Source organism: Melanaphis sacchari, unplaced genomic scaffold (assembly GCF_002803265.2).
Source record: "Melanaphis sacchari strain LSU unplaced genomic scaffold, SCAv2.0 Contig0_pilon_pilon, whole genome shotgun sequence".
NCBI classification, from domain to species: Eukaryota; Metazoa; Arthropoda; class Insecta; order Hemiptera; family Aphididae; genus Melanaphis; species Melanaphis sacchari.
Genome location: NW_020270366.1, coordinates 25,285,185 through 25,299,327, shown reverse-complemented (window position 1 = coordinate 25,299,327; position 14,143 = coordinate 25,285,185). Strand labels below are relative to the sequence as shown.

At 26.1% G+C, this 14,143-nt stretch overlaps 1 protein-coding gene across 1 annotated transcript in view; it reads right to left on the bottom strand.

Annotated features, from left to right (window-relative positions):
* The window catches only part of LOC112601320 (mucin-5AC-like), a 35,152-nt gene that overhangs the window by 7,560 nt on the left and 13,449 nt on the right, over positions 1 to 14,143 (bottom strand). Inside the window, exons 2-7 of the mRNA XM_025348867.1 lie at positions 5,839 to 5,956; positions 3,683 to 5,749; positions 2,803 to 3,613; positions 2,555 to 2,741; positions 2,257 to 2,391; positions 2,003 to 2,170 (exon numbers count right to left, since the gene is read on the bottom strand). Coding sequence (XP_025204652.1) covers positions 2,003 to 2,170; positions 2,257 to 2,391; positions 2,555 to 2,741; positions 2,803 to 3,613; positions 3,683 to 5,749; positions 5,839 to 5,863 — 3,393 coding nt within the window. The 5' untranslated portion in view covers positions 5,864 to 5,956. The remainder of the gene's footprint in view (positions 1 to 2,002; positions 2,171 to 2,256; positions 2,392 to 2,554; positions 2,742 to 2,802; positions 3,614 to 3,682; positions 5,750 to 5,838; positions 5,957 to 14,143) is intronic.

The following is a 14,143-nucleotide window of genomic DNA, read 5'->3' as shown; positions in this document are numbered from 1 at the left end:
TGACAAACAGTCGTTTTATCAATAGGCGACCTTTCTTTTTGACTAGCACACCGAAACACTAACATGTCAAGGAACAAATCATACGGGAAGCGATAAAATAATTTGTGTGTTGAATGTAATATTGTATGTATAGGATAATATCTAATACAATAAGTGGGAGAGAAAACCATTTTCAACGGCGCATCATCATATCTAGTGTAATTGGTTTCATTAGTTCTAGTGCACGTACGACGTACGTCTCAATTATTTTCTATGGATTAATAGAACGACGACGTTGGTGATAAGTGAATCAGTAGGCGAATGTTTTGGGTATGCATTTATTCGTGTGACATTTTTTTTTTTCTAAAGTTTATTAATAAAACACATTTTTTTAATATTTATATATAAATATTAATAAAAAATATAATTTGACTGTCGGAAAACAAATATTGCCTATCAGTACGTTTTGTTTTTGTCACAAAAATTATTACTATAAATATATACGTGTACCGATCATAATATTATTATCATTCATGTGTAAGTTTTTTTTAAGAAAATTAACTGTGAGCGATAATTATCGTATGTAATTTAAAATTATTGTTAACGATTTATTTGGTCACATCTACCAATATTGAAATATTTTATACAAACATACAGTTTTGAATTTCAAACCCATAGTAAATTATGTTGAAACTATAATAATTGAACAATTATATCCTTCATATGTAAAAATATAACTAATTTTTTATCGACTAGTAATACATTAATACCAAAATTAAACAAATAAAGTAATAAAAAACTTATATATTCAGTATTATAGTAGATATTATAGTTAAAAAAAATTAATTATTTATGTTACTTATGTAACTAATTACTATAATTAGGTATCATACAATTTTATTTTTATATTTATTAAAAATCATTAAATTTTTATGTATCTATAAATAATTCATAAACAAAGCCAATTATCAGTCTCTTAGCAAAATAAACATTTTTAGAACTTGAATCTAATTAAGTTAATGGATAAAAATCGATTTTATGGCAAATGAAACTTTTACCACTTAATTATGATGTTGTCAAATTAACATGATATACAATATATAAGTGAAATACGTTTTAAATAAAAATAAATATAATTTATAATTAAATTTGTTTTTAATGCATTTATAGTACGTGTAATCAGTTTTTATATTTAATAGAAAAATAAAAATTATACCTAAGAATAAGCAAAAAAATAAATAAATAAAATATCTTCATTTTTTTAACATACAATTTTTAGTTATTTATGTATATTAAATTTATAATATGATAAGTTTAAATATATTTTTATAATCATTTAAAAATACAAAATGAATTAAAAGGTTAATTTAATAAGAATTTATTTTTATTTTATTTTTTAATATGGATTCTAATAAAATATTGTTTGTATATAAATTAGAATTAAAATAAAACAAATATTTTAACAAATCCAAATTTATGTATTCAAAATAAAAATTACTTCTGATATAACAAGAGCGGCTTCGTAAAAAGCATAATCTTGAAAATATTTTGTTTAACCCAAGTCAAATAAAAATAAATTTAAACTTTATTTATCATCATACAATAAAATACGAGTATTTAAATGTAAATATGCTTCGGATTTTAAACATAGTATTAAATTGCTAAATAAACTAAAATTGTAAGAACTATGGATTTATTTATTTTAAAACAGTATAATCATATAGGTAGTTTTTATACCGACACAAATTTGTAAATGAATATCGACCTATTTATTTATTAATATAATCTATATTGAAATTAGAGTGAATTTACTATATTTAACTAATTAAATATAGTATATAAATATTGAATATTGTAATAAATAATAAAAAAAATACAATTACCTATATGGATAGGTATTTGTTTTATACTTAATATTAAGTTTTAACTAAAACAATAAATTAGATACTGAAACTTTATGCTATCTCGAAGTTTATAAAAACAACATTTAAAATGAATATGAAATGAACAAAAAAATACTTACAGAATCGTCAAAGGCAGGATTTCCATATGACCGTTTTGACGCCCTTCGTGCGCCTTTTCTTCTAAAGCTATTAAACACCGATATATTGTCCATACTATAGTCGTCTAATGAGACAGGAGTACATCTTTGGCCATAGTTGAATCGTTTTTGACGTTTACGGACAATTATCTTAATTGTTAATAATGTTTAAATATCAATACTTATATAAACACTAAATCACTAACAGGTATAATACGTATCAAATATTTACTCACTAAAATCAATACAAGGATGGTGCAAACACCGGCTACACATGATAGATATATAGCAGCTTTCACTCTTGGATTTTGAGTTTCATCCTTATCGATGTCAACTTCTAGAGATCGTTTCATAAACTTGGCTCTTATTATCTGTATAATATATTAATACATATATCTATAGTTAATTATTATTATTAAAAATAATAAAATATTCTAACATTTTAATATTTCAAAAAAAAATAATAGTTTATTTTAATTAAACAAAATTCAATAAAATTGCATTATTATTTTAGATCATTATATATTTACGTACATCTGATTTGTAATCAAATCGATGGTTGTCTAGCAAGCTAATAAACTCTTCGTTCATTAATGTGCTATAATCGCCATTACTGTTCATCAAGTAAAATTCAACCTCAACCGGACTTTTTTCATCATCGGGGTTTAAACATTGTTTTTCGACGGTATTAAGGAATCTGATTTGATTTTTCGAATTAACACTACGAAAAAATACATTTTAAATTATAATATTTTGTACAAGACACATTGTTATTTTTTTACCTCTCGGTTCCACTTTCAAACAATTTAATAATTGCGTCCTTAAGATTTTCTTTGTTTTCGCATACGTCTGCCATTGTCGAGTTAATCAATATATTTAAGTATGATTGAATAATTGGTACATTAGGTGCAAAAGTAGTCTTATCTGAATCGATCACGGCTGGTTTTGGTCTTAAAGTAATCGAATTTGGCCGAATAGTTGTTGTAGTTTGTTTACTTGACAATGTAGTGGTAGGAAGTTGTGTAGAGGATATAGGCTTTCTAGTTGTACTAGGAGTAGTTATTTCAATCACTATAGGTGGAGCAATAGATGTTGTTATTCTTTGTGTAGATGTTGGTGTTTGAGTAGTTGTAGTTGTTATTACTACTGGTTTAAATGTAGTCGTAGTTGTTGTTGTTGGTATCTGGGTAGTGGTAGTTGTTGTAGTGGGTTTTGAAGTCGTGGTAGTTGTTGTAGTGGGTTTTGAAGTCGTGGTAGTTGTTGTGGTGGGTTTTGGAGTCGTCGAAGTTGTTGTGGTTGTTGTTATTAGTTTTGGAGAAGCTGTTGATGTTGTTGTTGTTGTTGTTGATGTAGTCAATAAACTAGTAACTATAGGAACATCATTTTCAGAAATATCTGATTCTGAAGTTGGTTCATTCACTACCACAGAACTTGGAGAAGAGGTTTCGAATGATTTTTGGCCATCATCTCCTGTATCATCGTGACTGTCCGTTGAGTTCGATTCGAAATCAATAAAAGATATATCAGGGGTGTTAGACCAACCAGGTGCTTGAGAAGTATTTAATATATCATTAGATGGTAGTTGAGAAAATTCTGTTGATAAAATAAATATTATTAGTTTTATGGACAATAATTATATTAATGTTAAATCAAAAAACTTACCCGATGAGGTTTTTTCTGGAACCGCTGTTTCAACTTCAGTCCCTACAGTAGAACTAAGTGTAGGATGCTCGGACGAAAACTTATTTGTAAAATCAATAATTTCTAAAGAATCATGATTGTCTATAGATTCTGTTATTTTTGTATCTAACTTAGTTTTAATACTTTCTATATAATGTTCAGTAGTAGTCGAATGATTTTGATTATTTAAATCAATATCATGAGAAATCGAAAATTCAACGTCTGAATTACTCGATTGGTCTCCCGCCGTTGTCGGCATTTTATTACTATCGTGATACTCAGAATAATCAAATAAGATTTCTGGCGCTTTACTAAATATTTCTGTAGAAGTCTGTTCTACTGGTAATTTATGATCTTTTTCATTTTCAGTATTCAGTGTTACTCCACTATAATTAAAAATATTTAATGGGTCCGTCATCAATGTTGTAAATTCGTTTTTTGTCATTTCTATTTTTGATGTGATTGATGACACAGGAATTTCAGGTGGCGTAAAAACATTTTGTTTGGTTTCTGAATCATTGTTGTTCTCAAAAATTGATTTATAAGACGTTACCAACAACAAATTAGAATTTTGCGATTCCGTAGGTATTGTAGACGACGATGGACGCAATGTTTCAATTACTGTAGTTGTATTTTCAACGTCAGGTTTTTGAGATCCATATATTTCATACTTATTTTGATCAGTGTCACCACCAATACCATTCGTAGTAGAATCATTTCTATTTGGTTTATGACTTGTTGACAACATTGACATTGTATGTATTAAAGATTCTGTTGAAGTAATTTCCGGTGTTAATCGATTGATAGTATTTAATTTACCAGTTGAAACGTATGTCTCAGGCATTCCTGTAAATGTTTCATTTGACTCCCCTATAACTAATGCACTGTTTGAAGTAGAAGTTGTGCTTAAATTATCTTCATTTGTTTTTTGTAATCTAGTGGACCAAGTAATGAATGGTTTGATTTTAGTAACTGATTCTTGTATACTAGTTACGTTTAAAGGTTTCTTAAATATTCTATTGGTGTTATTTGGCGCTTTTAACGAAGCCAAAGCCCATGCTGTTGCAGTTGGTGGAATCGGCTGTTGAGATGCTGATCCTTTTGGAGTGATCACTTTAATTGGTCTCATTTTATTTAATTGCACATTAAGTGAGCCAACTTCAGATGTATTGTTATTAGCTATTATATTTTCAGGCTCTGTTACTTCTGGTTCAGATGGTTTTGCTTTAATTGTAGAAGATATTATCTTTTGTTTTAAGTTTAAATTTGATCTAATTGCAGGTCTACGAGATGTTTCAGTTGACGTTCCAAAATTTGGATGGTGAGTAGCAATTAATGGTGGTTTTTTAAACTTTGGCCTTTGTAGTTCAATTTCAGAATTATCCATTATCGTAGTAGTATCAATCAAATCATCTACTATTGAAGTCGGAACAACTTCATCTTTAATGGTTTGTTCAATTGGTTTAACTCTAATAGGTTTTTTATAACGTAAATTTGTTGAAATTTCAGGAATTTCTGAAGTTCCTTGTTCATTTTGGAATCTCGTTCTACCCCTATTTGTCGTAACACTTTTTAATCCATCTAACCGTTGTCTAGTTTTTCTCTCTCCATTATCTATGGGGTTTTTTTTCACTAAACCCTCAAATGATGTGGTAAAATCATTATCAACACTAACAGTGATATCTTCGGGTTCATCATATTTTGTGAAGCTTGACGATAACGAAGTTTTAATTTTATTAGTCGAGCTTCTTATAGTGGTTGGGCCTGTTTCATTGTATCTAACTGTAAAGATTTCCCTATATTCTTCATTTTCTTTTAAAGGTCTAATTATAAATTTACGTTTTTCCATAAACTTCTCTGTGGTAGTAGCGCTATTACTTAATTCATCTTCAATTTGCTCTTCTCTAACTGTAAGGGTAGGCTTTTGCGACGTTGTAACTTCAAAATTTTGTAATTTTGAAACTTCCGATAGTATTGAATTCTTTGTTGCATTATTGGTACCAATGCCATCTTGACATAGGACTAAGGAAATGCACGCCCAAATCCAAACTAAAACATTACGAATTTAATTTAATTTTCTAATTAGAAATATGCATTAAGAATGATTAGGAAAAAACAATCATAATATAATATATTACCTATACACCCTAGAAGAAACTTCATCTATACGGTTGAATTGTTAAAGTATCCAACAGGGGACATTGTTTGATACCGATAGTCATCTTTAACAAAATTTGTTGGGACACATTCTTGTACCTAAAAATTAAAAATAATTTATTAGATTTTTTCATTTTAAAACCATGACAGCAAAGAATAACATTAAAAAAATGTATTAAAAAGTTTAATTTGATTGAGTATTAAAAACACGCAGGACACAAGCATTCAACTATGAAACAATAAATAATAAAAACATGTTTCATAAAAACTATATTATAATATACATACATATTATTTTAAGTATTAGTAAAATTACTTGATTGTCTTATTATGAGGAAATATATATAACTGTATATATTTATATTTGTAAAATATTATAATTAAAAATACATCGTAAAACTACTGTACATCTAGAAAACTCAACGGAATTTATTTTAACCAAACTGTCATAGCTACTTATATAGCGGATTTATATAAAAAAAATTATATAAATTCATATTTAACATAAAATATAATTTGTAAAAATAAGACCTTGTGATAAAAAAAATAAATATATTTTGATAAAAAGTATTCACTTAAAATATATATCGGAAATAAAACAGTCTAAAATAATAATGAAAAACTATTTCAATGCTATTCAATTGACCCTGGTTAATACATTAGTCAAACGTCCGCAATTTAAATCATGTAACATACAACACATTGCCGGAAGCTAACACGCCTCATTTTGTTAAATTTTGTCATAAATGTACGGATCGAATAAAATTTTAACAATTGAATTAGACAAAACACATATTAATGATATTATAACACAAATATTTGTGATACAATATTTTAAACAATATAAAGTAATGTAGTTATCGTTAAAAAAATGTTGGATATATTTTTAGAGGGAATATGTTATTTAAGTTAACTATTTTCATAACACAATAATATATTATAACAACTGTTATTAAAAAATACTCTCATACCTAATAATAATAACTAATAAGTAATATCTATAAGTTTTCAAATTTATTTTTAGTATTTTCCGGTGTATTAAGGTAGTTAATGATATTATATTATTTAAAATGTTCACTTTCAACTACGTCCAAAAAGCAAAATATTCAAATTAATGTATTATTTGGCTATAGTTATAAATAATTTACATCATTTTTATTGCCTAAATCATTAATTTTGTTATGATTAAAAATGTGCTTAGGTATTTCACCTACATTTATAAATAACCAACTCAACTTTAATTATTTCTTAAACGAGTTTTAGTTATAATATCTAATTATTCTTAAAACATTAATACCTACCTTTATAATGTAAAATGCAATATACAATTATTTTCTTTAACTGATTAAATAATTAAAATTTAATGAGTCCAACTGTCATTCTAGTACTCTAGCCTTGTTGATTCGTCATCGTACCAGTATTATTCATGAATATGTACACACACAAGCGAAACATTCAAACCGAAAAAAGTAGGGTTATCCAATGGTAGATCTAGTAGAATTCTTTAATTTTTAGAGCGTAAAGAGAAAAATAATTGTCTATAACTGGACTACGAGAGTATTCATCAGAGATACTCTCCCGAAACACTTTAAGATGAAATAAATCAATAAATGTCAAAGCATATAGACATGATCGATACGCGATTTTTTTTATCTTTTAATAATAGCAGTCAACTGTATTATTACATTCAAAAATTGTTTCAATGTTACTACTAATAGGAACGTATAGGTGAAGATTTATACGTAGAAATTCAAATTTATATTAACATTTTTTCACTAGCATATAAAACCAAAGTATAATGATGGTTGGAAATTAAATAAAACCCGTAGTCATTCTTCATTTCTTCACATTATTTATTTGACTGAAATGTTAACATTATTCATATCTGCGTAATAATCATGTATTGTAGTCTTATTTCATATATACTACTAGTATATAAACGCAATATGTTTTATTTCAATCTTTTGTTACGTGTTTAGCAACTACAATTAAAAATATAAAATATTTTGTACAGTTTGGAAGTACGTATTGAGGTATATTATTAAATTTTGTAATACATGGTGTATAATGGCTTGGCATTGGCAAAGTATCATATTATAATAGATACCTTTCACACATAAACCGAGTATTTACATTAGTATTCTCGAGATAAACTCTTTGTTGATGACAGAACACGTCATTATTCATAGTTTTTCTATTGTTCCGATAACTCCACATCAAGACATTTTAGTTTTACCATTTACACGAATAAAATAAACAATCTTAAATTTTATTTAGACTCAAGTATAGTCATTTTTTATAAAACATTAAAAAGCCTTATGAAATGTCTAATTTAGTGAGTATAGTATTGTTATAAAAAAAATTAAAAACTAGATATTGTAAACAAGTAGGTCCTAGTATACCTTGACCAAAATCATAATACACCCATAACCAATTTTATAAACGTTAATGTCATACTACATTTTCTGCAACGTTAAAAAAAAAGAAAACGATATACAAATATATTATTATTATTATTATTATTTTAATTGTATCGTTCATTAATTATATATGTCACATATATTCATATAATTCAATAAATCATTTTGCTTTTATTATTTATATAAGTATTTAATGGAAATAAATATATAATTATCATTTGATGAAATTTTTACAGGTCAATCTATTATCTATAAATCCAAATTAAATTATACACTAACAGCTCACTTCAATTGATATTATCAAGTAGAAACATGCACATACCTAGGCGTATATAAATAATATAATACAAACATCAAACATCCACTACAATATTATAAATCATAGTAGTCCATTAAAATGTATAAGTATTTCACAAAAATGTGTGATGTTTATCTCATAAAATAAAACAATTTCGAAGTATAAAACGTTTCAAGGGTTTTTCATGTTTACATTCATGTAACAACACGCATATTTGGCTAAAATAGCAGAGCTAATGTCGTGACAAATTATATTTTACTTTAAATGGACTAAGCAAGAGTCGAAATGTCCACTGTTGACTAAAACCTTACAAGTTTATTAAATTATCAGTACTGATACAAAAATAAAATATTTACAAGTATAGACTTTTAAAATTTAACCATGTAATATCTTTATAGTATATACACTATAATACTGTATAACGTACATCATGATTGTTCAAATATTAATATTTACCTTAAACTTCTAGTTTAAATAAACTTGTATATTAACTGTAAGCAGTAAAAACGAAATATTAAATAAAATATAACATCAACAACGTGTATAATGTATAATGTATACTATAATGACTAATGAAATAGTACAATAAATATAAAATCCTTATACTTCACATCGATTTTTGGGGATAACTGTGTTTATAAATAATATAATGTGTGTGTGATGACACGCAGGGTAACAGTTCACAACACGGTCGCTAAGGAAAGTCCGACCATTGCACTATGCGGACGCTAAACACTCGATAATAATAATATTCCTTCAAAGGTTTCAAAACACAGGTTTTCAAAGTGTATACATTTTTTAAAAATAATTTGAATACTATTATATTGAATGTTATTGATGCAAATGATGACGATGGATTACAAAGTATTGGCTGATAATTTGCCGTCATGGTAGCGCAACCTGCATTTTCCGGTGGAGAAAATAATATAATATAATATTGTGCTTAGTTATTTTTATTTTTTACATATTATATTATATTATAATTATTATTTTATTTTTAAACATTATGGCTACAATTTACATTTTACATAAATACTTATTATATAAAACTATAAAATATATAATTTGATATGATTACCTATACGAAAAATTCAAAAAATCAAATACAATCTAAGGAAAGTGAAGATAGACTATGAATGGACCCATTGATTGCATCAGTGGACTATATATATAACACATATTAAAAATATTAAAATATATATTTTTCATCAAAAAAGAAAATTAACTTTTGTTTTCGTACCAAAACCGTTTTAAATACACTATTTTCTATTATGCACATAACACATCACACTCACGCGATAACATTTCCTCTATTAAACGTTTTAATATAATAATTACACCTTAAAGACGTGTTTACGGCACGTGTTCCCGCGTGCGTGAGAACGACCTTGAGTGCTGCACTCATGTAAAACACCAGTAACGATTGCATTCTACTCGAGCAACCCGCAACGGTAGAGGTACCTTATTAGTTACTGGAGAGAACATAAACCGTCAAGGGCAACGACATTTTTTACCCAAACCAACAAATCTTAGGATATGCCACCGTTTCCGTGGCTGCTGGGTAACGGATAATTTCATAGTACCTATATAAAACGGCGTGGGAGTATGCATAAGTTGCACACAAGCAAAACTAAACCACGTAAAAACAATGAGTTGTAGCAGGTGACTCTTAGTTGAATAACACAACGCAATGATGACGCGTCAAAGTATAATATTAATATACCTGTTATATATAAGTGTTTAAAGCTAAGTTGAATAAGGTATACCGAGGCCAGACCAACATAAAATGCGCCAAATGACATATTTTTTCAAGTATTAAATTATTAAGATCAGTTTTTTTTTCTTTTTAACTTTTAGAGGTATAATATACAAAGTTGTAAATAAATCTATTAAATTTTTAATTTATATATTTCACGTATAATTATATGTTTAGGTATATGTACTCAAAAACATTTTTAAAATAATCATTTTTTGTCAACATTACCCATATATCAATTGAATTTCAAATTTCAAAGAAATAATGTATACAAATTGTGTTTTAATTACAATAACACTTAAAATAAACTTAATTTTATAAAACGAAATTAATTATTATAGATGCCTACCTACTCGTATATTACATGTATACTCATTTAAGGAAAGTAAAGTATCTTAATATTTTTTTGTTCATTAGACTTGAAAATAAATTTTTAATTCAAATTAAGATTTTAATTAATTATTGAAAGTATTATATTCTAAATTTTAAATTGAATAATATACAATGAGTTAAATAATCATAAGTTGTATTTACAAAAAAACAAGAGAAATTTTAGAAATTGTGTTTAAAATGTATTAATTTAATTGATTAGACACTAATAACCTTTAATCCAGATCTCATTACCTATTATAAAGATCTACAATATACAATATACACATATAACTGAAGTATCAACAGTTTTTCTACTTGATTCAACACTATTTCGTCCGGATCTCCTAGAAATTTGGATACATTTATGAACAATTATTTAAATCGCAACGATCACAGTATAATAGGTATAGCTCCGGGTACATAATTTTACTTCTTCTCTCACTATACATATATATATATATATATAAAAATTATAAATCATGTATATATAAATATATGTACTTTACAATGTATATATTTATCCTAATTTTTGGATGATGATAGCGTTACGGTCGCATGTATTTAAGAAATATGACAGTTTACAACGATAATAATTGCGCACACAATACATTTAATTACACGTTATTATATACTTTCGATTTTATCGATAACTTTTTTTTCTTGGCAAAATCGTCGAAATTTAACACTGAAAAGTGCAAATATTAAAGAACGGAACGTATATTTTATTATTATAATGCAAGTAAACTATAAAAATATTATCAACTGAAGCAATGATATGACGTAGTATATTCAGCGACAGCAGTTTAGGTGAATTACCTATCGGCTGACCCACTTTCATCTTCTTGAGACTTAACAATAATAATAACACACTAGAACGACGTTCGTCGGCTAAACTATTCGCGTGCAGTAGTTTGATTCATATTATGGTTTCTATACTCATATTGAACACAGATATATTCTCGCTTCGGTGTCTAATACTTTGCTGGGTGTACAAGTATATACGCATATACGATAGTATAATGTATTGTTATATTAGCAAAAATAATCCACGAGCGCAAGCTAGTAAAATACTACATCCGTCACATTCAGCACACTTTTAGCTATTGTATCTTTGTGTAAATGTAGTATGTGTAAATAAATACAAGTCACATTTATAGTTATCCTTTGTCACGATATAAACTTAAAATATTTAATACTAGATTTGATTAGTAAAAGTGAATTATAACAACTAATAACAAACCGCATGTTGATAAAATATATAAACGTAACTACTCGTATTACTGGTAACCCCTCTAATGACTTCTCTTTTCTATCATAATATTAGAATATAAAGTTTTCTTAACCATACTTAAATATTTGATATTACCTCGATATAAAGCACAAAACTTGTCAAAATCACTACTAAATAATAATATAATTTAAGTGAACAAACGAATACTACGAATATCCATCATACATTATTGCATTAACTAGTAAAGATTATCTATAAAACCCTGTCATTAGGTTGTACATAATAAATTGCCCATGAATTTGTTTCGAAAACATTATAAACATTATAGTAAACAAAAATGACATCGAACAAATTATGTTTTGCATAACACTAAAATAAAGTCATAAAATGAACATCTGCTGTATTTACGGTTTTAGATAATGTAGGGCATATTATTTTTGTTTATTAGGCAACTGTTGATATTGTTAAATTTATCTAAATATGTAAAAACACATTTTACGATGGACAGAAAACAGAAAACTTTTGACAAAAACATTATTTAAAATGTATGACACGAATAATAATATGAATTATAAATAAAATAATATGCAAATGTATCATAGAAATTAAATTTATATTCTAAAATAATAATAACTAATTTAATATCATATGAGTATATGACATAATATTAATCCTTTACAAAATATATTTTTCCTAACAATAGTCTTGTGATAATACCTAATTAGTTTTAACAGATAAAAAATAAAAATTAGAATTTCATATGTAAATTTAATATAGGTACCTAGTAAAATAATATTTATTGCCTATTTTTAATTATATTATTACCTTTTCCTATTACTTAATACTATAAATAAAGAAATTACCAATATTGAATACTAATTATTTCATAATTTATTTGTTAATACGAAACAAATTCTTTAGAATTACAATTTACAAATGTTAATAAAAAAATATATTATACAATACTAGTATATCTATAAAACAAGCATGTTATACAAAAATAGTGACTAACCGTGGCTAATATACCAAGCATAAAATCAATGAATATTTCAACAGTAATAAAATAGGTTATCTACATAAATATACCTACGCGTAGTAAACTGTTATTTTTTTCAAATGAAATAAATGAAAAAATACATTTGAAATATATTTCAATATAGGACAAATTCAAAAATTAGAAAAGTAAAAAACAATATTCTGTTAAGGGAGTCGGAACCAACACATTTTTATAACAAAACCTTGCCTCACAAAAAAAAAAAAACTCCCACGCCTTGTGAAATACATAGAATATAAATGTTGATCATTTTTTTTTTATTTTAAACATGAAGACTTTATACAAGTCAGTTTTGATTCTGATTTTTATAACTCTATTTTCAGTTTAAACGTCTATATCTATATTATACATTTTTGAATATTTTAAAATTAATTCAAAAAATCAAGACTCTATTTGAACTGAATAATTTTTTTGTCTTTCAAAGAATAATAATAGTAAAAAAAATTACTTTAAAAGAAATATTAAAAATCATTTCATGAAATGTACAATGTACATATTACTTAGTGTATAGCTGACGGACCGTCTTACCTCAGAATTACTTTTCATGTACAATGATATCATTGAATTCAAATCTAACACAGCCATTACAGTGATTCACTCGACACTGAATGTACAGCTGAGTGGTACCCACTTGTTCACCTTTTTAGTTTGAAAACTGATATCAATAAATGATTTTATTATTATAGCAGTGACCCATTAGTTAAACACACTCACACAATGTGTTTTTACAGAAATAAAGAAAAAATGTACAACAGATTAATAAAGAAAAATAAATTACACGTATAAAATAATAACATTAGTAACAAGTACTTTTATATTATTGTTTTAAAATATTTAAATGGACATCTTATCATGTATACTTTGTACGTAGACAAAGTCATTACATACAATATACGAGTACATGTATGATTGATTATTATTGTTATTATTATTATTATTATTTTATGTATGGATCCCTGCATGGACATAACTTTTTAAGCTATGTCCACCATATATGAAATTTTACTAATGAAGCCCCCTATTAGCTAATGGATATTCGATAATTTATTTTTGAATCTTAAACCGGACCGAAACATTTTTATTTAATGAACGCTAAGTTTAAACTGAAACAAATAAACAAATAACTAGTTTGAGTTTCCTACATTTCTATAAAGC